This window comes from Dioscorea cayenensis, chromosome 20, assembly GCF_009730915.1.
Source record: "Dioscorea cayenensis subsp. rotundata cultivar TDr96_F1 chromosome 20, TDr96_F1_v2_PseudoChromosome.rev07_lg8_w22 25.fasta, whole genome shotgun sequence".
NCBI lineage: Eukaryota > Viridiplantae > Streptophyta > Magnoliopsida > Dioscoreales > Dioscoreaceae > Dioscorea > Dioscorea cayenensis.
In genome coordinates this window covers 30,201,138-30,225,639 of record NC_052490.1, presented here as the reverse complement: position 1 = coordinate 30,225,639, position 24,502 = coordinate 30,201,138, and the positions used below count along the sequence as shown (strand labels likewise).

At 32.6% G+C, this 24,502-nt stretch overlaps 3 protein-coding genes and 1 long non-coding RNA gene across 4 annotated transcripts; 2 read left to right on the top strand and 2 right to left on the bottom strand.

Moving 5' to 3' along the window:
• Positions 1-180: 180 nt before the first annotated feature.
• Positions 181-2,206, bottom strand: LOC120251673 (glycylpeptide N-tetradecanoyltransferase 1-like). The gene is given in 2 exon segments (XM_039260280.1): positions 181-1,434; positions 1,437-2,206. Coding segments are annotated over 2 exon segments (1,314 nt in total). The 5' UTR covers positions 1,974-2,206; the 3' UTR covers positions 181-657.
• Positions 2,207-4,982: 2,776 nt separating this feature from the next.
• Positions 4,983-10,660, bottom strand: LOC120251820 (single myb histone 4-like). Its single transcript, XM_039260473.1, has 6 exons — positions 10,347-10,660; positions 9,015-9,211; positions 8,315-8,399; positions 5,967-6,050; positions 5,278-5,560; positions 4,983-5,195 (listed from the first exon to the last, which is right to left on the bottom strand). Exons 1-6 carry the CDS (start codon positions 10,494-10,496, stop codon positions 5,164-5,166), a joined length of 831 nt encoding a protein of 276 aa, XP_039116407.1. The 5' UTR covers positions 10,497-10,660; the 3' UTR covers positions 4,983-5,163.
• Positions 10,661-15,716: 5,056 nt separating this feature from the next.
• Positions 15,717-17,291, top strand: LOC120251048. Its single transcript, XR_005533345.1, has 3 exons — positions 15,717-15,766; positions 16,987-17,104; positions 17,215-17,291. It is a non-coding gene; the product is annotated as an uncharacterized LOC120251048 (long non-coding RNA).
• Positions 17,292-21,018: 3,727 nt separating this feature from the next.
• On the top strand, positions 21,019-21,923 carry LOC120251419 (transcription factor bHLH87-like). Its single transcript, XM_039259941.1, has one exon. It carries the CDS (start codon positions 21,102-21,104, stop codon positions 21,921-21,923), a length of 822 nt encoding a protein of 273 aa, XP_039115875.1. The 5' UTR covers positions 21,019-21,101.
• Positions 21,924-24,502: the final 2,579 nt, after the last annotated feature.

Genomic DNA, 24,502 nt, shown 5'->3' with positions numbered 1-24,502 from the left:
CTTATAAAGAATGGAAGGCACAGGAAATAAACATGCTTACCAATTTACTTCATGCAACACTGAGGACACTGAAGCAACACATCAACAGCTTTTATTCCATGCAAAGAAGTCTCAACTAGAAAAACAATAATACATCCAAAATTTACTCTTCAATGAACATTAACTTATAAAGAAAGGAAGGCACAGAAAATGAACATGCTTACCAATTTACTCCCATCAATGGAACATCAACATTGAGGACATGAACAATACATTGACAACCTTAATGGCATGCAAATAAGTCTCAACTAGGAAAAACACAGTAATACATCCAAAATTTACTTCAATTTCAACCATTCAAATCAAAGCCTTTCAACATATCAAGCCTACTCAGCATGATAAGAGAACGCAACCCTAACCTTTGGCAAATGATAACTTATTAAGCCTGCTCATCACGGTAGGAGAACGAAACCCTAACCTTTGGCAAATAATAACTCATCAAGCCTACTCATCGTGGTAAGAGAGCATACCTCTAACCTTTCCGCAAAGGACAACACACTAATGCTAACAAAACATGGTGAAAAGAACTTCCAAAATCAAAATATGAGAAACAAACAAAAGACTATAACTGTTTCCCCAAGTCACCCACATGAACCCACCAATTATTGAAAATGCAATCTAAAGAAGAACAAGTCCAAGCTCCGATGGATGCAAGGCCTTCCTAATCCGATAATTGTATAAATAGTAATGCAGGTGCCCATCACCCGGTCCAAACTTCAGCTCCTTCAAGAAAGACTCATTTTGCATTACATCCAATGCATTGAACACATCATAGTCATTCTTCTTCGCGACAATCAGTGCATCATTCATCAGCTGCTGCAGCGGAGTCTTTGTCGACACATTGTAGTAAGAATACGCAGCCTTGAGGAGTGAGTAATTCGGGTTATTAAGTATGGAAGATGGAAGGGTATAAAAGCTGCAAAAATCAGTGATCTCATGAGTCTCTGGGCTCTCCACCAAGTAGCTATCAACTACATTCTCCAGAGGAAGAAGCCAATGCTCAACATCATCCTGATCAAAATCTGGAGCAACAGCAAACTGCCTCAAATACTCCTTCAGAAGCCGAGTCACTGCAGGGACATCACGGAGCTCCATCTTGCGGAAACCCTTGGTAACAGTAGATTCAGGAAGTTTATAGAGTTTAACAGTTCGGCTCATCGTCATTCTTGCTCCAAGCCGGGAGAATCCAACATCAATCAGCTTCTTTGGGTTGAGGGACCGATGCCAGTACCGGCAGGTGGAGATCGGGGTCGGAATCACAACGCCGGCGGTATAAGAAGCCTGCCATATATTCTCAAGATGAACACGGCGAGTTACCTCCTTGATCATGACCGGCGCAAGACGCTTAGACCGGAGCTTCTTATGGACACACAAGAAAGTTGATCTCCGCCATTTCGGACGACATCATCGCGAACACGGATCCGCGCCGGCACGCCGGTGATGAAAGCGACTAGCTTCTGAGAAGCCTTGGCCCGGACGCCGATGTGCCAAGATTTGAAGTACCCCGGCGGGCGGAGAGCCCACCGGAGGAATTCCATCGAATAATTGAAGCGAAACATATTCTCATCATCTTCAACGTAGTTCTGGGTGAGAAGGTTGTATACCTCGGTGCAGGTGTGATCATCGTCGATGTCGCAGGTCGTCCACTCGTACTGTGCCGGGAGGTTGTAGGGATCACGGCGGACGTCGGACAACGGGGTGGGAGCTTCGATCGGGCCTTCGGGAAGGGAGGTGTCGCCAAGATCGCGGAACTGGCCGACGGGTTGGGTTTCCCAGAAGCGATGCCGAGATACACCGGAGAGGGACAAGGATTCTTGGACTCTCCGAGCAATGGCTTCGATGCCGGCGTCAGAGGGCTGCGGAGCAGCATCGGCCGCCGACGGGGCGGGATCTTGATTGGGGTTTGGGGCGTCAGGGTTTGATCCGGGGTCCATGATCGGAAGGCGGAGGTGGAGATGGCGTCGAGCTGAGGAGAGGAATGGAATCGATGAGGGCTAGGGTTTCGGAGAAGAAGTATAAAAAGGGGAAGGTTGGGAGACGATGCCGACGGAGAAAGCAACGGGGCCGAGATGCTTTTTTCTTGTTTTTCTTTTTTAAATCTTTGAATTATTCTAGCCGTTGGATGGATTTACCATCTTTTGAAATGCTTATCCCGGTGCAGAATGATGAGATGTAATCGTTGATGCATCTTATTGACTTTATATTAATTTTATTTGTTCTTGTTTTTTTATTATTTTTTTTGTTTTTAAATGATGTTAATTTTGCTCTCGCTTTTAGTGAAAATGTGAGTGGCATCTCTAATTCAAAACCTAAATCCCAAATTTAAAGTGGGATTTAGATGTAAAATATCTCAACTCATACCTAAATTTTTATCCCTAAATTTGAGTTTTGCAACAGTGCAACCCAAATTTAGAGTCCCACATTATTTTTTATTTTTAAATTATATTTTTCTATTTTTTTGTTGTATTGTTGTAAAATCCCAAATTTGAGATCCCACATTATTTCTTATTTTTTAATTATATTTTTATATTTTTTTATTATTGTAATGGAAAATATAAAATTATTAATCTATTAATATAATTATAACTAGTTATTTATAATATTAATTTGTGTGTAATTAATTAATAATCAATAATAATAATTATTTAATTAATAAATAAAATTGTTAATTATTAATATATATTTAATTAATAAATTAAAAATATAGTTGTACAATTTTTTAAGTTATATTTTTTAATAAATTATTTATAAATTGTAATCAATGTTTAATTAATTTATTGTTAAAATGATTAATTTCAAATATCTTTTATTAAATAATAATAATAAAATAATATATGAAAAGAATATTATAAGAATAATTTTTTGGGTAAAATTTGAGATTTGTGGTTGGAGGTAATTTTCTGTAACCAGACTAAATTTGAGATTTTGGATGGAGATTTAGGATTGTGGGTTGGAGATGGTCTTAGGATTTTTGTGCTCAAAATAATAAAATTATTAGTGAAAAATATATATATATATATATATATTTAAGATAAGCGGTAAAAAAACATTACACAAAATTCATCACAACAAATAAATAATGTGCTCTCATCTATGATTCGACAGAGCAAAGTGAGGACGGATTTGTGCACATGTGAGTGCTGAAACTATTCAAGCATAATCTCTGTTTATCTCTCAGAAATGGACACCACTCATGATTTGAACTCTTATAATTTAAGTTTTTTAATAAATAGATTTATGTTTACATGGGAAATGTTTTAAAGTACATTAGTTGTAATATGTGATGTTTTTTTTAATATATTATTCAGCATCAGCAAATTTAAATTCGTCAATTATCTATTTTGATAAATTTTATTCTATTTATAAAAATCTTTATTTTGAATCTTAAATTAAAAAAAAAAAATTTGTCTTGATTGCTACATATAAACACACCATGCACACTCGCATTTAAGACAACTTAAAGTGGGCAAGTACTTTGTTAACAAAGTTATGCAAGAAAATAATATTAAGAAACATAACCAGAGATGGCATTGTCTTAATCAATTACCACATCACTAAAAAAATATTTTTAAATTTTATATAAAATTATGTTGGACAATGGACAAAGCAAAATATAACATGTAAACTTCCACGAAAGCATACAATTTTTAGAAATATTAATTAAATAAGATGATGTGTTGAAATACGGCACTTGAAACTTCGCCAGACTAGCACATGTTAGCACAATATCCCTAGTGATTGGCCATTCTAGACCTGACGAATGGGTCAAGTCTACTCCATCGGTCGTTGATAGTGGTTAAAATGATACGTAAATTTACAGTTTAAACATTACTGTACCCATTCCCTCCCACGGGTCATTATTAATAAGAGAGGTGATTATGGTTATAAGTTACCAAGGGCCTTAGGATCAATTGATATCGGGTATTTTGCGTAAAGCGTTTATTTCGGGATAGATCCGGGATCGAATCTTATGTCCTATATAAGCCTATAAAGTGAGGGACGTATGGGATCGGTGATTAGTCTTGCTTCTCACACGCGTCGCGTCGTCGAGCTTATAGTCTTGTCGCCTTCTAAAAAAAGATTAAAAAAAAAAAATTATGGTTTTGAGTTTGAGTTTAGGGGTGATTAATATATTAATATATATGTTTTTAAAAAATATAAAATGCCCATGGGTCAAGGAACATGTGTCAGAGAAGTGATTAGGATCACGTCATAAGTGAAAAGGGCTTATATACATATAAATACATATATATGGCACATGATTGAGGGACATCCTACATTTCAAATCTAAATCTATTAATCTAGTAACATTCTATATTTGACTTTGAAAATTTCAAATAAAAAACCCCTTCTGATTTTCCAAATTTATAAAAAAAAAATTGAGTTTTTTTTGTTTTTAAACTATGTGATTTCTATGGTAAAAAAAAAAAATCGCGTTAACAAACCCTATTTTTTACACAACTTCTTTCTTTTTTTTTCAAAACAAAAAACTGGAAACTACAATATTTATTTTTAGTTTTAATTTTTTTATTTGAAATTTAAATTTAGGAACATCCTACGACCACATACCATTGAGACGATCCTTCATCTATTATCATCTTGCACACAATATTAAAACAATGTTAACCATTGTCAAATAGTAATTATAGTAATTATATAAAATAATCTATAATAAATTTATACAGTTTCATATATAAATAATAATCGTTAAATAATAATTTAATCACCATCATTAAATTTCTCTAAAACACAATAATTCTAAGCATCTACACAGTTGATATTTACCAGTATATATATATCAACTATCGCATATAGTTGGTGGAAATCGAACATAAGCCTGTTCCTCCCCTAAAAGAGTCCAAAAAAAAAATTAAGGTAAAAATAAACAATAACCTAAACTTTAGAATTAATTAGTGCCTAAATTTTTAAAAACTAGCGCCAAGGATCACTAAAAGCATTTTTATACACCAGAAACCATATCATACATTCAGGTTCACGAGCAAGCCTGTTTCCTACCCATTGAACAGCTAAAAGACAAAAGAAAATTGGGGGATAAAAAGCATTTTACATTGGTTATCAACACTGAACTCCAATACCTCATGAAAGCTTCAGCATTTGGCACCTCTAAGCCATGGTAACAATTTCACCCCTCCCACCTGCAATAGTAAAATACAAAAATGAGTTATATAGATATGTTGCAAATCATTGGAAGAGTAGTCTCCTTCCATTTAGACATACATCTCTCATATATCTCTTTCGCAATTTGCAACAGCGAGTCTGTTTCTTCGGCCATTCTTGAAACCTTCTCTGCTTCTTTGATTGCCTCGGATGCGAGATATGCTTTGGCCTCTGCATCAGCGATTTTGTAGGCGGCTGTTATTGATGCTTCTTCTATTGCATTTGTAGTCCTGCAAAAACCAGAAATATGGGGCATCTTTGGTCGATGATGAGTCAGATCTTTCTGCCTTGGTGTAGGGGTTTTTGTTGCAAAGGACTCCTTGAGCATGTACCCTTTCAGTCCCTGCACCAATAAATTACAATATCACATGTTTTGCTTGATGGAGAGACAAGGAGCTGTCCTAAATTATAGTCAGGAAACTGATTGATGATCATGAGAGCTGTGGCTGTAAATAATGCAAACTTATCCAATTAAGTTACTAGTATACTGAAGTTTCCCAGCTGATAGTTAATATCAATGGTAGACATTCTAGATTGAGGATTCTGGAACTCAAATTATCCATTCATTATCATCATTTCCCAAAAAATTTTGTTGAAATAGGTTATGCTCCAAATAATTTCCAGATTGAAAGGTAAGGGTGGCATTGAGTGTTGTTTGGTAACACAGGTGTATGTGCATATACACAACAAGAGTTTCAGAATTAGAATGAAGGTTGTCAAATAATTTGGAAATAAATTTACACAATCACCTTAGCAATTTTATTTTGTGCTGCGAGTCGTCTCAACTTTGAACTGAGCAACCTTCTAAAGTTCTGTTGGACTGGAATCTTTTGCTGCACAAAATACCAATAAAAGCAGCAGTAACAAATATGGAGAACCATTTAGCCAAAACCATACTGGAGGTGTTGTGCGAAATATAGAGATACACAGTATGCATAGATGCCCAATGTACAACTGCAATGGCAGTCATAGTTCGAGGCAGCACTTCACTGTTTTCATTCCGGCAAAAAGTTATTCCAGACACAAGCATCACGAAGGTGCAAATTACTGAAACTCTGAGGCATTGGGAATATAAAAAGAATAGAAGAGGGTTGACATTTGAAATTTTATTTTCTTCAACTCAAGACGAATATGTTACACTAGTCACTTGTCAATTGAAAACTTTTATCCCACTGTTATACAGAGGATGAGATATTTGTCCTCTCAAGTATGACCAGAAGGGTTGCCCAGGGTTATTGGGAATATAGTAAGTACTACAAAAGTTACATATTGGTATAATTACCACTTTAGTCCATGTGCTCCTACAGTTCCAGCTCTTTTTAGTCTCATTATTATTTTTTTGGATACATTGGGTATTTCTATGTTTTTTGAAATTGGAAATGTTGAGTGACGGCATTACTCTTGCAGTTGGTTTCCATTGATGTGGCACATTATATATTAAAACATTATTTCAAATATAAGAAAAAACACTAAAAATGCTAAAAATTTTAGAGTAAATAGCTCATGATGTGGCGCCCAATGATCAGATTAATATTTGGAAGTCAACCAATTAGGACACTCGTGCTTAACAATAAGAATCCAATTGCTATTTGAATTCAAACAGCCGATCCTATCAAGTTACGAACTCACGCCCAATCCCACCACCCCATCCATCGCCTCTTTATGGCTTCCTATACACCACCACTCCAAACCCTAACCTAAATTCTGACCGTACTGTGATGACCGCCAGGCCCTCATCGAAGCGCCACCACACACCAGGCATAGGCGCAGTCCAAGACTTGCGCTGATTGCCATCTACGGGATAAATGAAATGGCCTGCACCGTGGCCAGCTGAAAGCTCAACAGTGGGATGAGGTTGCTACCACAACTTGCTCCCTAAGTCCGACATCCAATGTTGTCACAAGTTCTAGAAGCTCTGCAAGCACTGTAATGCTGAGCGTCCATGCGTCATCCCCTTTTTTGTGACCCTCCATCTCTCCCATGGATTGCCTCAAGCAAGGTCCTCCTCCTCCCATTCTTCTCCCCTGATTAGGGAAGAGAGCATCGGTCGAGAACCAGAATTTGTTGAAAAATGAGAACCGGTTCGGTTATTAACCAAAATTTGTTATTTAACAGAAATTATATAAAAAAAAAAATTTAAAATAATTTCTAGGGCAATTAATTGAACTATTAATTCATAATTTTTTTAATTCATCATTCTATCATTCTAAGCAGATTATAACCTATTAACCTATTAAATAATGGGCTTATAAATTAATCATATATAACTTATACAAAAGCCTAAACTACATATAAATTTTTTTCTTTATATAACATAATTCAGTTTCGGTTAAACCGAATTTTTTTTAAAAAAAACCGAATCTGAATATTAAATTATCAATAAAAATATTACCAAACCAAAACAAAAAAAAATTCGGTAACTGAACCAAACTTCTTATTCGGTTTGGTTCAGATTTGATATTCGATTTTTCCAAATAATGCTCACCCCTACCCTGATAATGATTCTTCTGGCCCCGTTCGATAGTGAAAGCAATCAAGGCATGAGTAATATGAGAAGCATCAGCGGGATCATGAGGGCACTGATATTAAATAATATATATATATATTAAATAATATTTTAATAGATAAATGTGCCACATCAGCGGAAACCAATGGCAAGAGTAACGCCCGTCACTCACCGAACTAACATTTCCAAATTCAAAAAAAATAAATGGGCTCTATATACCAAAAAAATAATAAGACTAACGAACTGAAACTGTACAAGTACAGGGGCTAAAGTGGTAATTATACCTTATATATTCAACTTGATGAAATCTGTATTCCTCAAAAAACAAAAATACATAATAAACAATTAATGATAACAGCAGTGATGGAGCAATGCAACCATAGGTCCCTTGCTATGTACAGGGTGATGGCACAGGCTCAAACTAGAGTAAACGTCATCATTTCCCATTAAAAAACATTACAAGAAACCATGCTTGAAGTGTCTAGTTCAGATATTTAAAGCTTTCGAGAAATGCTGATTGACATAAAATTTCATATATTTCAGAAAAAGAAAGCCATCAGATTAACATGAAAGAGACTTGAAGCTGCTAACCTCAATGTAGCGATAGATTGCACCAGTATCTATTCCTTCTGGCTCAGGCATAATTTTCAGCGCTTCCATTATTAACTGAGTGTACCTGGAAAAAAACAAAATCTAGACAAATAGATAAGCAAATTCAAATCGTGTGGCTTTTCAAAGAAAAGAAAACCACGAAAGAATACCCCTAGTGAGAATGATGATTTGTGAATGCATTCTCAACATAGTGTTGTCCACAGAAGAATATTTTTAGCATTACCATAGCAAATACCAAGAACAAATACATGATCAAAAATTAAATTTCAACATGAGACATGATAAATCTGTTGAAACTGGCTATACCAAATAATAATTATAAAAAAGATTCAACTTCTCTTTGCAAATTGATGAATATAGACAGGAAACGGATAATAAAGGCACTTGAAAAGAAAAGAAAATAAAAGGGTTCACAAGAGTGACAGCTCCATTATAATAAAAATGACATTTTTGCTAGCCTTGGTCAAAAGATAGTCATAACAGCAAGGCTCAATCATTGCCTATGCAGTATGCACAACATCTGTCTCCAAAATTTTGGCTTAGAATGCGGAAGGCCCAAGCATAATTTCTCAAGTGTCTGTGCAGCCAATTCAAGCATGACCTCTAAATAGTTACTAACAAAACAATTTGACTGCCTAAGAAATAGTGACAGAAACAAAGCACAAAAGAAAGTACACACCGAGGAATAGCTTTTCCATCTTGCATATCCTTTGATGGGGGGTCCATGATGGTCGGCAGTCCTTTAACTGGGGCAGAGATTGCAGGGCCCTGGGAGCAAGAAAATGAAATGGCAGAAGCACCCTTATGCTTTAGCATCCTTGACTTTTCTCTAGAACCTTGACCACTGGCACTAGCACTTATATTCCTCCATTTGTCCTAAAGGAATAAAAAAGAAAATCATTATTAGAAAGGAGCAATTTTATTAACATGATATGACATTATAATTTATAAGAACTATGTGATGAGTAAACTCTATACATTTTTCACTTGCATCTAGCTGAGAAAAATACTAAGCACATAGAACGACCACTCTTTATGATAGTAGGAAAGTGCACAGCAATAGTTGCCAACAAAAGAAAGAAAGACGAATTCACTCAATGACCAAATCAGTTCCATAAAAATAGCAGTAGGCACATCTTTTAACCCAAATGTATATTTGTTACCATTATATGTCAAAATCAAATAGTAATCAGGTAGATGAGGGGTAGAAATAATGAGAAAAGAACAACAGTAGGATAGATTTCTTCAAAGTTCAAGCTTCAAAACAGAATTGCCTTTGGATACAAAGAAGAACAGACACACATCCACAGTCAGAAAGCAATCATTTATGTTAAAAATGCATTGCTAATAACTATACATAGATAAAATGTCACCGAATGGAGCCCCTTTCCAGCATACTCAGACAAATATGTTAAGTGCATCATTAGGAACAAGCTTGAACTTTTATCTTAGCAAGCGAAGAATGATGATGCCCACAGTCAAGCCTAATGGATGATTAATTATAAACTAATTCATGTGAGCATACACTATAGACTCACATTTGTTCCTATAAATAGAATATGCTAAATCCCACCATCATGATTTTAGCTCATTTTCTGATCCATTGAGACGTATACCAATCCCCCAGCTATGTCTTAAGATCTTATATCTTGCATCAAATGCACTGTGAAGAGCTGAATCTCCAACAAATACAATGACATTAAAAAATTACAGGATTCTTGCCAAGTTATAGCAGGAATCAAACATTTATATATCAATTTTGCTCCTCCCTTTGCATTCGCAGCATTCAAATCAAAATTACAGAAACCATTAGTAAACAGACAAGAGCTTAAGAGTAGAAGAAATCAATACCAACTCCAGCAACAAAACAACATCAAAATATCAAATGCAAAAAGATCAAAAACCAAAAATAAGAAGACACTGATCATCCTAATCAAATTCTCCAATCAACCTCCCCGCATTCAACAAATCTAGATTTAGAAAACAAAAGTTCAAGAAGGAATAAGAAGACCTTGAGGTCGATGTTGGAGCGGGTGGCGAGGAGGTGACTGAACTCTGGGTCTTTCTGAATGGTGCGCCACTTCCCGGGGCCGTGTTTGTCCACACCGGCGCGCAACGCATCCTCCTCCTCCGATGTCCACTTCTGCTTGGGAGCCCCCATTGATCTCTCTCCTGATCGATTCCTCTCAGGCTTGTCCTCCTCGTCTCGTCCTCACCGATGCCCTAGATCTTCTTCTCGGCATTCGATCGCACTGGGGTTTGGGGTTTTGGCGAAGCGGAGACGATGGTGATGGGTTTGCTTTCGTGATTTGGGGACGCGCGAGATTGCTTCTTTTTAGCGTGAGAGCTATAAACCTATCATTTGATTTTAATATTACTCTGTAAGAATATTTTGCTTATAGCCCCCTCGATAATATTTTAATTATTTCTCACTCCTTCTTCTTTATGAATTTAAAAAATTTGTGCATTTAATATTATTTTAATGCATAAATATATATTAGGATGACCAGAATACAATTTAAAAAAATATTAACAATCATTTATTAATTTTCCTCATCGCTGAAGTAGTTTTATGAAATTATGAATTTTAGGGGGTGGTATATGTGAAAATCCCTGATTCTTCATCTATTTCTCTCCTGGATTCTTCGATACATCAACATGGCTGCAGTGCAGTGCTCGATGTCCACGGTGCCAAATGCTGTCCATGATCGCCGAGGTGAAGCATTCTCTCCTATTCTTCTCCTTTTTTCTAGCTAAGATCTTCTTTTCTGCAGTTTGATTTGCATTTGTGATTTCATTTAGATATCTATTTTTGATGATTTTGCTTGTCTTTGTGTTATTTGTCACTTTGATTTCTGGATTTTAAGGAAATATGTTGGAATTGCAATCAAATCTTCAATGCTAGTTATTTTAGGTTTATTTCCAAAAATTTTTTTGCTGGTAATGTTTGGTTTGAGCTGAAACATCGATTCTTCAAGCAAGGAAGAGCATTTGTGAAGCATGCCAGGGAATTGGGATTGGCATTGATGATTAGGCGTAAGAAAATGTTCCACCATTGTTGTTCACTTCCTTATGCTCCTTTTTATTAGACCATGTTATTGATTCTGTTATTTGTCCACTGGTTACCATCTTAACCTTGTCCTTGAACAACATGAGATTTTTTTTAAAATGTTTTTCATCTTTTTCAGAAGTTAATGTCTCTAATATTGTCTGTTTATGATCCAATTTGGCCTCATTTACTATAATATTGAATGTCATGAACGCCCACTTAAGACTTGACACAGGTGGACTTCTACCATGACATGATTGTAAAACAGTTAGTAATCTAGCTGAAATTTTCTGTGATTGTATCTTCAAACCAAGGCAACCTAATTTAACAAGTTAGTTTAACAGTGGTCAACCTTTCAATATCCAGGTTCGTTAATCATGTGGATGGCATTGTGTTTAATATTCATAAAACAACTTATCATGATTTGTTTTTCCGTTTTTAGAGATTCTGAAGTTCTGACCTGCTAAATGGTGACCACTGACCAGTGATGCCTTTCTACTGGACTGTGTTTTGAGTTCTTCACTGCTTTCGTGAAAAAGCTGATCAAATCTTTGTACCTCTTCTTCGTTATTTCAATGACTACTTTTACAAAGAAAAAAAAAGTGATCAAAATATGGAAACCCGGATAGGAAGTTCTTTGACATTCTAATTAGGAAAATATTTCTAAGTAGGCTTTCATGCTCATTCGCAACTACAAAGGAACTATTCTTTCTCATAACTAAACTAAAATAATTAATTGGCATAAAACCAAGCTGTAAAAGGTTTTCTAGAAACACTTGGTTAGAGGTGAGTTCAGCATTGTGTAGTGCATTTCTCTGCAACTTGATGCTTGGGTCCTTGGGATCAGACAAGAAAGCTGAAGTTATCTGGAATGTCTGTGGCAAACGGCTATATTTAGTTTACAAAAGTCTGTGTATTACTAGAATGGATTTTCAACCTATTTACTAATTTTTGGTATAGGTATTTGTGACAAAGAAGAAAGATATATATATTAAAAAAAAAAAAACTAGAATTGTCAGGATGGATTTTCTTTTTCTTTGAAAATTCAAACTATAAATTTATGAAAACTGAATTAAGTAAACACCATTGGTCTTACATAGTCAAAATGTGAGCAACATGTTTAACCTGAGAATTTTTTTTTCTTTTTTTCTCCTTCTTTAGTAATTCAAAGTTAATTTATCTTAACTCTCATGCTGTGCTGTTATTGTATTGTTTTCTTATTCTTTTCCGCAATCTTAATTACCATGGTGTGAGTCCATGCCCTTTCAGCATACAATCACCAATCCTCATTAGTCCAGTTCATATTGTTGCCAACTCAGCATTTCCTCTCTACTTCACATGAATTTTGTAATCCATTACTCGAAAGATAGAAGCCCTTTGGTTTTGAATACGTGGGTGGTTGACAAATCTCACTTCTCAGTAAGGAGTTCTTTGCATTCATAACCTGAACTCCTCAAGTAAAATAAGAGATGCCCCATTCATGTAAGCCTGTAAGTCGCTCAATCTAGATACATTGCAAAAGTTATTTGCTGCTGCAAATGTGATACGAGTTCTTATGAGGATTTGTTTGTGTTAATTGAAGTATTAACCATTGCATTTATCCTCTGCAGGCTGTATATTTGAAGAGTCTAGGAAGAAACTACTCAATATTGTTGATACTCAAGCAGCCCCATTTTTATGCTTTTTCTAGGTGCAGGGTCAGAATTTATACATACAGTAAAATACCTAACCATATGTTATAATCTCCGTTAGTTGGTTTTTTTAATGATCAGTTTTAAGTATTTTGGAACTTGAGTCAAATCCCATGCCTAGATTTATGATCAGTAGTATTTTCCTACCAAACTTTATGTAATGATTTTGTTTATTTAGTCTTTTGGCCTTTGATAGAGCAATGTGAAAAGGAAGGATTTATGTAGCCAACCCCAAATATTTGAGACTAACGGCTTGTTATTGTTGTAGTATTTTCATGCTTGCTACTATTAGTAATTTTACTTAAAAATGGTTCCTTTAATTATTGACAAGTTTTCTGATTTAGTTGCATATATTGTTGGGTTTATGAATGGAGAAAGTTGAAGAAAAATATAGAATAAAATATGTTGGATGGTCTGAGTTTTATGTATTCAGGATAGAGTTGATCACATGGTCCTTGGCAGAAGCACTTGACTGAATGGAGAAAGTTGAACAAAAATATAGAATAAAATATGTTGGATGGTCTGAGTTCTATGTATTCAGGATAGAGTAGATCACATAATCCTTGGCAGAAGCACTTGACTGAATCCTCTGCTGGCCTTCTAACTAATTCTTACTAGTGTGGTACTGCTTACGGGAAAGTGGCCATGTATTGAAGCTTCTATGTTTCAGGCCAACTGGAAGTTTACTCATCTCTGTGGATATTTAATGGACAAGGTATTGAAATTCAAACATTCTAGGTCATAATATTCTTTCTTGTTATACTTGACAGAGTAACTAATTTTCTCGTAGGGAAATTTCATTAAATTACCTTCTAGTTTACTTCTTTATTAATTTGGGGATTGTGGTTTGAGTTTTGGCACTTTAGTACTCCATAGGCTAAACCATTTGCGAAAAGATGTTAAAATGCTTAATCCTGTTAATAATTGCTGATGTAGTCTAAAAATAGGCATAAATTTATTTTTTTACGCTTATTAACATGGATGTTCCTGTGACATCATCACAGGGTAAAAAATTAATTGCAATTTATTTTTATGCCACATCAGCATGAATTAACTGGATTAAATGTTTTGGTATTTTTTTGCAAACGGACTGAACTACATGGTACAAAAATACCAAAACCCATACCATAAGATCCGAATTAATAAAAAGATAAATCACATTGTAATTTAGTGAAAATTTCTGATTTCTCATTGTTGTTATTTGATGATGCCAATACATTCAATATTAAGTGCAAGCAAGGTAAATTACAAAAATTTAGTAACGTATATTGCCATACTTAAGTGTTTTAATGTTATCTCTGAATAATTTAGAAAATATCCTAAAGAAAATGCGCATCTTATATTTGTCGTATTGTGCAGTGGAGATTATCCTATCTTGATTGCCTTGGAAAATTCAAAATTGTAAAGTGTGACTTCTGACATGATTGAATGTACATAGTAGATTGGATAGGGAGCATTGGGCTACTAGATCTAGATGTCTTTTTCTGCCTGTTGTGACAAATGTGCAGCTGCTGAATAAATTGCAAATCTTTTGCATGAAAACATGGGCTTATCCCTAATCTGTCTTGATGAACATCGAGGAACTGGTTTCAGCACTCCTGTTAAATGATACACTCCTATGTTATTCAAGAAGCCAGAAATCTTGAAGGTACAAACTAGAATAGAGCGTGTATCATTACTGAGAAGCTGTTGCTTTAAGCAGGAGAAAAGCTGATGATATTGTTTGTGTGCTCAATAGTAACCAAAAGAAAAGGATAGGATGGATAGTCAAACTTTGTTATGTGAATTTGGGTTCTGTGGATTGAGATGCAAAACCTAATCTGCTGTGCACTGATTAAAGATTGGATGCGTAGCATGTACTGAATATGATGTTTGTACTGGTAGACGGACAATTTGTTTTGTTCGATCAGAAGATAATTTGAAATATACATATAATTAGGTAAAGATTGACTGAGAGTAGGAAAATTTGGCTGATTCAGGTGATAACTTGGGGCACGTTTAAAAGCTATATAAATCAGTTCTCACTGAGGTAATTAGTAAATATGGTGGATCGAGTGAAAGGTTCACATTCTTAGATTGTAAGACACCAGATTCACTTGATAATTAATTTATGGATAATAACCATCAAGACTGTAACGTAAAACTGGCAAGCTGTTACCGTTGATGAATGACTGCAATGAGTACTCTCTTTTAGTTTCTTCACAAATATGGAAAATATATTCAAAAAGTTGGAAATAGCTGGTTCATACATGCGTATGTACATACACACATACATGTGTGTGTGTGTGTGTGTGTGTGTGTGTGTGAGAGAGAGAGAGAGAGAGAGAGAGAGAGAGAGAGTAGAGGCCAAAGCTAATTAATTCACCGGGCCCAGTTCTGATGGCTGCAAAGTCCAAGTTTACTTGTTGAAATAACATTGAATAATTCAGTATACTTTTTCTTGGTCCACTTTTTAACAAGACAATAGGTCAGAAGTTCATATAGGCGTGCATTAAGATACCACTGGTGACAATATCTATCTCATTCCATAGCCCCTCCAATTGCTTGTCATTAATGAATTCTATTGACTTATGAGATATAAAAATTTGCTTATTTTGAATATAAGTGCCTAACAAATCATTTGACTTTCGTAACTGATGAAGGTGTGCGATCTCATGAAGCAAAGAGCTAGTGCATACTCTTCTGAGGCAGGTAAATTTTATTTTAAAATTGCATGGTCTGTTAGAGTTGTATGCAGTCGAATCATGATGTCATTCAATTCTATCTACTATGGCGCCATTTCATCCGTATCTTTCTTTATGGATTTCCATGATGTCAGTATTCTTGCAAGACTATACTATCTAAAGTGACAGTTCTTGCTGATTTGAAGTGTGAACTTCTTTGGGCACCTCCCTCTGCCAAATTCAGGCCCTTACTTTTGACAAAATAAATGATAATATTCAATTTATAAGAACTAACTTGATCACATCACTGCTGATTCAACGTTTATATCATGGGGAAGTTATAGAAGATATATCGTTGAAAATATTAACTCTTTCTGTTAATATTTTAAATGCTGTAGAAGTGTCCACTTCATCTTTGTTTGACAGTTCACGTGGCCACCTTTTGTGAGAAATTGATTTGAAGCTAATCTTTGACATGCAAGCTGGTATCTAATATGATGTCTGTAAATTTTACTCCAAGTTATTTTCCATAGCTATCTGAATTGATGCCGACTGAAAACTAGGAACATTGTGATGGCATAGATCAATATTTTAGGTGTTTGTAGCTCATTGGTAGTTCACTCAGCACTCGGTTTGACTGGCTGGGCAATGCAGCTTAGGGTGATAGCACCCTCAGAAAAAATCATTCTTTGCAACATAATTGATGGGCCAGAGTGCATGAGAATGATCTCTGATCTGTTTTTTTTTTCCCTGAGTCAGCAGACTCTTCACATTCAATCAATGGATCCGACACCGGCCGAAGTTTGAAGATTGCACAAATGCTGGTGTCCCCTTGCATGTGATGATCAATCCCACATTTTGGGACCATTTATTCATTCATGCTCATATTTTGGCTGGATTGATTGCTCTTACTCTATAAATGCAGCTTCTCCTTATTGTAAATAAAGAGTCATTCTCTTGGAACTTTTAATGGAGTTTGAACTCTTGTTTTGTTGTTTTCTTGGGTCATTTCTCATTGAAAACAACAGAATTGTCTGCCTGAGCTCTAATGCTCATCCATGTCTTCAATGTTCCTGGGCAGCAATAATTTCTGCAGTGAATGGAATCAGCTAACTTGAATTCAGCTAACATGCTTAAACTATATATGTAGTTTATAAATCCATTTTCTTACAGATTGAATTCAGATTGTGCATAAACATGATATAATCAAACTGATGAGTGCATGATAATTTTTCCTACATTTTGCAGGATGCTCGACTTGGCCGTGTTATAAGCCCATGAATGCGATGAACGTGTCGAAGTCATAGATGCATAGGCTAGCAGACAAGCATTCAATTCAATAGAGCTCGACCAGGAAAGCGACACTGTAAGTGGTCCGACCAGAAGCTTCATGAAATCCTGAAAACTTTGCTATTGGGACCATGGTTGTAAACTAATGCCAAGGTTTTCACTGATGGTTGTTGAGTCACATTACAGAGATAGATGAGCTTCTGGTTGAGAATTTGGAGCTGTCACCAACAATGCAGTCAACATCCAATTGTGCCTCTTAAAGATGGAATGTATGCCGCTCTTATCTTTTTTAAGAATCCTACTACCACTATATTTTCATATTAACAATGTTCACACATTATTATTATTATTATTACTACTACTATTATTCTGACTTAATTCTTTGTTCTCCTTTTGCTTTCTTTAGCAGGAACTGAGAGACTCTCCAAACTGGGATTATTTGAGCCAGTCTTATTTTCTGGTGAGTTTTTATGACTTTTAGAATTTGATTCTTTATATCAATCAATTCACAGCTAAATTCATAAAATTACTGCACAAAATATATATATACACACACCCACATGATCATGAAAGGTAGTACATCCTGCAACTAACACCACAATGAGACAACTGAGATAATTTGGCATGTTTTACTGATCTGGTTCTTGGTCATGAAGTCTCAAGAAAGAAACAATAGTTTTTTTTGCCAATAATGGAAGTTGATAAGGGTCTAAGTGCATAAATGCACTATAATTTTAATATTATAATAATAATGGTCTTAGATAAAGCCATAGTTTATGGTCCCCAAAATGATCTTCTTCTGCATGCCCATGTGCCATCAACGTACCCCTTGGTCTCCCAACCAATAACACATTGCCACGTAATCATAAACGATATGTGAGCCATTGGCCTCCTCGTGATCAATGCCCCCACCAATCACCGTTTTTTTTTTTTTTGCTATCTCTAATTAAAAATTACACATAATTTGAACTTAAATAACTTTTTTTTTTTAACTTAGACATGTGACTCTTGAAATTGAATTTGGTTAACAAGTTAAAATAAGGGTAAAAGCTTTTTTGGTTATTATGTTTGTACTTTTAAATATTCTTTATTTTTATTTTATTCAATTTTGTTTTTAGGAGTAACATGGGTTTGAATATATTGATGAAAATGAACAATAAAAAAAATATATAAGAACCGAAAATGATTGAACTAATTCTCATATTTAATTTGAAAGTTGACAATTTTCTCGCAAACTCATAGTTATATATTAAAATTATTTGAATTAAATTGATGGATATTATACAAGTTTAAAATGAAAAAAAAAACAAACTATTTTGTCTCTTTCATTTTTCAATTACTGATGGGGTATACCGAAGTAAATAAATAATTTTATCAGAAATTATTTTTAATTATAGACACATCCAAAAACCAAAAAAATAAAAAAATTGGTTTTTTTCTGTAGCTTCCAAGCTGAGCATAATTTATTCTTATATGTATAATTTTAAGTTCCTAAACTGCTATTAAAAACTTCAGGTTAAAAGTAAATAGTGGCTGAGATGTTTTGCAATTCTAATATTTATTTATTAATTCTATAAATCGGAAATACAAAACAATTCGAATATATATATATATATTAAATAAATAAATAAATAATCGTTTATATAAATAAATAAATAGAGAGTATGTGGGGCCCACTGACAATCTTAAGTAAATTACAGGCGTTGGATCAAGATCAAATGATTGCAGAGTGGTCCCGGATCTTGGTTTCCAGTCCTTGCCTGTTTTCCCATTTAGGTAGGTACACCCTATTTCACAACTCATACTAAAAAAACATGTTTTTTATATTTTTATTAAAATAAAACAAAAATGCTCATGTTATATTTGCTTGAATGTTTTTTAATTTTTTTAATATTAATTTTTTTTTTTTTGCCATCGGTCAATTAATATCTGGGTCTCTACATAAAGTAATTATTCGTTGAAGAGATTGATTTAAAATTTAACTTGCATACATGAAGTGAACAAGTACTATAAATTTCAGCTCTTGTGCTTATCTTGATTTGTGGCTTGTCCACATGTTAAAAAAAAGTTAAAAATAATAAATAAAAATAAATAAAGTTTAAAGTTAATAAATTTTTTTCCACATGAGAATATACAACCAAATTGAAATTTTTAATAAAAATCCAAGCATATGCATTAAACTTGAAATACCCAAAGACAAAGTCCCTACCACCAACTTGCATTGCCACATTGTTTCTTACCCTTCTCACCAAACTTTTCATACCTCATAAGCCCCTTTAATTTAATCATTATTAACCACTTTATTTTATTTATTGAAAGAAGAAAATTTTTTTATGCAAGTGAATAATTATGGTAAAAATATTATATACAAAATAATAGATGGTAAGAAAAAGTAAGATATTTTATTATATTATTTATGAATAAAATTTAATGGAATTCTGCTTAGAAATTATTATTCATACTTTGTAGTTCACGAATCTTGATGCAAAATGAATTTTTTATTCACATCTGATTTGTAAGAACCATAAGAAATTGTTTTCATGTAAGTATAACTTTAAATAACAAGAAGACAAAAAAATAATAATAAAGCGGCGTTTTAATTAATAAAATAGGTGTTTTAATTAATAAAATTACCATTATCTAATTTATATTTAAACTTAATTTAACGCACACCAATTAACAAGCATTTTCCACATGTTTGAGAAAATAAATATATGTATGTATATATATATATATAAATAAATATATTAATACATAGATAGTTTCCATTTTGAATACAGAAACAGAGATGTCGGCATGACCTCTTGAATATAAAAGAATTAATTGGACAAGAAGCACAGCAATTGTACTCATCACATTCATTTTCATTCTCATTCAAAATCAAACCCAAAGTGAGAAAAAAGGGTGAGAAAATTGTCAATAATTGGTCCCCACATCATATTCAAATATTAATTTTATAACTAAATTTATAATATGTCATTTTTGTCTCCGAACTACATGTAAAAAACATTTATCATTGATTTTTTTTCATCTCACCAAACATATTATTATATATGGTATTGAATATGAGAGAGAAAAAGATTCTATACTTTTATATATATATATATATATATATATATATATATATATATATATATATATAATCAATTCCTCATCTAATGATGTATTTAAATTTTTATTGTAGGGATATCTCTGGAGTAGGCATTAGATTATTATCTAATTACTGATGTTGATGTGGTCTCTGCCTCCCTATAAAATAAATTTATTTTTTATAACAAAAAGAGTTTTCACACAATAACAAATGAGTTTGTATAATGACCGTTAGATCAAATGGTCACAATGTAAATATTCCTAAATTTTAAATCTAGACATGTTCATAAATAACTAGCCCTTGTGTATATACATACTATATAATTTGTATTTAAAAAAGAAATGCATTAAGAAAAAACAATAATTGGCATGCTCTTATAAAAGCTAATAAGTGTACTTATGTCTTTATAAAAGTTAATTTTATGTTTATACTCTTGAAATTTTTTTTTTTTTTGGTGTGCTTATATATTTTTCTAAACGAAAACCAATCTCCAAATTTTCTGATGATACAAATAAATAAATAAAAGAGGTAATAAAAAAAAATCAAATAAGAATGATTTGCAGTATTATAAATGTATAAATAAACATCATTTTCATAGGGGTATACAAGTAAATTCCATTAAACAAATTAAAATAAAAAAAAACACTTAAATCAAATTACATCAACAACATTGACCATTTCTCTATATAACATGCTTTCTACTGCTCACATCTTCACAAACTTCAATTTCAATCCAAAAAAGAAAAAGAAAAAAAGAAAAAGAAAACCCTTATCTTTTTATTCAGAATCTACACGCAAACAAATTTTCAGGACCATCTTTCTCTTCTTCTTCTTTTCCTCTTTTTATATCCTCTCTTTCTTCCCTCCAATTCATCATCTTTCTCTTTCTCTCTTTCAATCTCTTCTTTTCCATAAAACACACACACACTCACACTCACATATATATATATAGATATACATATTCCTTTCTTTCTATACAACAATGGATTGCAATATTTCTATTAATGGTCTTGATGATATCAATGATCCTTTCGACAATTTCGATCACCTTCTATCTCCTCCATTAGAATTCATCGCCTCTTTCGACGACTTCTATTCAACTACAACAACAACAACAACAACAACAACCACCAACAACAACAACAGTAACACTTCTTCAAACAGCTCACAAAGTTCTTCCAATCCAAACAACAACACAAGAAGAAAACCAAAGAGAAAATTCGAAGAACAAGTCTACTCTTTCCGAGACTCCTCCGCATCGACACTAACCGAAACCGAATACCAAGCAGCAGACAGAGAAGCAGTACTGCATTTGAAGGAAATGATTTATAGAGCTGCAGCTTTGAGACCAGTGAATTTTATCCAAGATGAAGAAGAACTAGAAAAAGAGAAACCAAAGAGAAAGAATGTGAGAATATCTAGTGATCCTCAAACAGTGGCTGCAAGACAAAGAAGGGAGAAGATCAGTGAGAGGTTGAGAGCTTTGCAAAGGTTAGTGCCTGGAGGAAGTAAGTTGGACACTGCTTCAATGCTTGATGAAGCTGCAAATTATCTCAGGTTCTTGAAATCTCAAGTCACTGCTTTGCAAACAACTCATCAAGGTAATACTAATTACAGTTATGCTGCTGCTGCTGCTGCTTCTGCTGCTGTTAGTGGTAGTGGTAGTGGTAGTGGTAGTGGTGCTGGTGCTGTAAATGAATCTAGTTCTAGTTTTACTTTTGGTAATTATCCTCCTCTTCCTTTTCATTTTCCTATTTCACATGGTCTTAGTTTTACCATGCATAATGATGTTCAGTATTGGTAATTATCATTAATTATTATTAGTATTATTATTATTATTAATGATATATAATTTGTTATTATAATGGGATGGTGTTGTTTGATTGTTATCTTTGGTCTGTCTTATTTGGATTTTTGTGTGGTTGATTGAAGATTGATTGGTAATTAATTGAGCCTCTTTTGTTCAGTCTTAATAAATAAGTAAATAAATGTAAGAAATTGTTTTTGAAAATATATAATTTTTACTGTGTTTGATCTCTGGTTAATTTCTTTATAAGGTACAAAGATATTTTCGATTTTTGATTTGAGATTGTTTAATTAATCTATTGAAAATTTTCATAAAATACAGTTGTTTAATTGGGGTAAAATCATTTCAATCTATGATTTCCTATCTCATAAAATATATATAATTTGAGATTGTTAAATTATTCCCTTGAAAGAACTTGCTCTCAATTTTTTTTTTAAATATAAAAATTATTTTAAGATGAAGATGTCAAAATTCACCACCTCTGTAACAAAAAAAATTATATTTTATTTTTCTCTTAAATTAAAATTCAAAATTTTAATTTGTAGCTTGTTTACATTAAAAATAAAAAAAAAAATCACCATATCCAAAATGAAAGACCAATTCTTTATCATGGAGATGGTTAACATACATTGTTGGGTTATAAAAAATTATCAATTTAGTTCACTTATATATTGAAATATAAATTAAGTTAACTTCTTTGTAGTTAATTCAAAAGTGTCTTTTTTAAAAAAAAAAAAAAACATATTTAAAACTATTTCAATAGTGTTGGGCTTAGATTAAGCACTGATTGTCCTTGGGTAGTGTACCTCAATGTGCTTTGGTTGACCTTTTCAACAAACTTTGCAAAGGCATCTATTGTAACAAACTTTGCTTAACATCATATGTTGTGTCATGTGTCATAGACTTTTTTTTTAAAAAAAAAATATTCATTATTTATTTATTGATTTATTTTTCTTTTATCTCTCACACTCTCTAGAAAGTGGATCATGTGCATTCAATTAAAAGTATGTTTTTAGCTCAACTTGGGAATTCAGTTGATGTAGAGAAACGCATGACTTTGTCTTGTTTCAAAATTTTCCACTCAAATTTGTCACCCTTATTTAACCCATGCAGTTTGTTTGTTTTGTTTTTTTTTTTTTTTAATAAAATAAAATAAAAATATTTTAAAAAAATACTGACAAAACATTTTCCGTATGAGAGTCAAATGATTTATCTGTATGTTGCAACAATGATGGAAATATTTTATTACATTTTAATGAAAAGGACAATTTTTGGATGATGCCAATTAAAATTTATATATTTTTTCAAAATGTCATTGTATCATAATTCATTTATTAAAATAAAAGAAAAGAAAATAACATGAAAGCTTAAAAGAAAAATCAGTTAAAAATTTTTATTAAAAAAATAATTTGATTTCACGTGAAGCTCTATTTTCTAGACTTTAACATTTTATTTTATAGACGCAAATATCAATGTAGAAAAAACATTAATTTTTGTAAAATAATAAGATTTTTTTAAGGCATATGTTTATTACCCATTTACCCCCAAAGAAAACTTTGTCCTTAAGGCGTTCTTAAAAATATGATTTTTTTTTATATGTTATTTTTATACACATATGTTATTTTTTTATTTATCATATATATTTTATATATGTTAATTTTTTACAATGAGTTTGATCAAGTTTGTATTGTTTATTCTCCCACCCTACCTTATGGTTTAAATTATGGTTAGCATTTTCTTTCATTTATTTTTTAATCATATAAGAAAAATGAAACAAAACTACTGTAATTGTTATTCTTTATATAAATAATTAGGCTCTAATAAAAATTTTGAAAATATAAAAGTCAAGAAATATATACTCACAAACCAAAAAAAAAGAGAATATTATGTATTTATTATAAAAAATATAAAATTTTAAAAAAATTAGTAATTCACTAGAAAATCACAAATTTAGTCTCTTATACATTAAGTTAAAAAAAAAAACATTTACTTTTCTTTTTAAAGTGAGGATGGATCATAATTCATTTACCAAAATAAAAAAAAGAAAAATCCACATGAAGTGTGAATTCACAACATTTATATATATATATATATATATATCACTTCATATCACTGGCCATAAAGAAACATAGAACTCAATACATGGAATGAATAAATTTAAAATACATTATATATGACCCAAAAAAATGGGAAAGAAAATTATTATTTATTATAAACATTTAATGAGTCACTTCTGATTATTAAATATCCAATTTAAATTGTAGAGTATTTTGGAAAAGCATAAAAACCTCTGAAAAAATGTAAAATTAGAATTTATTATGATCTTCAAAGTTATTACTGATAAACATGGTGGAATCTGAGCACAAAACATTGGAAAACTAAACATAAAAAAAAAATCCATAAAAATTATAAAAAAAGGGACAAGAATCAGAATTTATTTTAAATCTTTATGGTTACCATATAATTAAATCCAATTTCAAGAAAATAAGCAACATGAAAAACATAACAAAATCAACATTAAAAACAACCATTATAATGTTATTTCTTTTATATACCTTTGTAAAAATGATTAGCTT

Excerpts from the sequence above, each read along its gene's own strand:
- LOC120251820 (XM_039260473.1), bottom strand. The coding sequence starts at position 10,496 with ATGGGGGCTCCCAAGCAGAAGTGGACATCGGAGGAGGAGGATGCGTTG. Across the intron at positions 8,400-9,014 it reads GATGGAAAAGCTATTCCTCG|GTACACTCAGTTAATAATGG; the intron begins GTGTGTACTTTC and ends GTTTTTTTCCAG. Across the intron at positions 5,196-5,277 it reads GAAAGAGATATATGAGAGAT|GTGGGAGGGGTGAAATTGTT; the intron begins GTATGTCTAAAT and ends TTACTATTGCAG.
- LOC120251419 (XM_039259941.1), top strand. The coding sequence starts at position 21,102 with ATGGATTGCAATATTTCTATTAATGGTCTTGATGATATCAATGATCCT.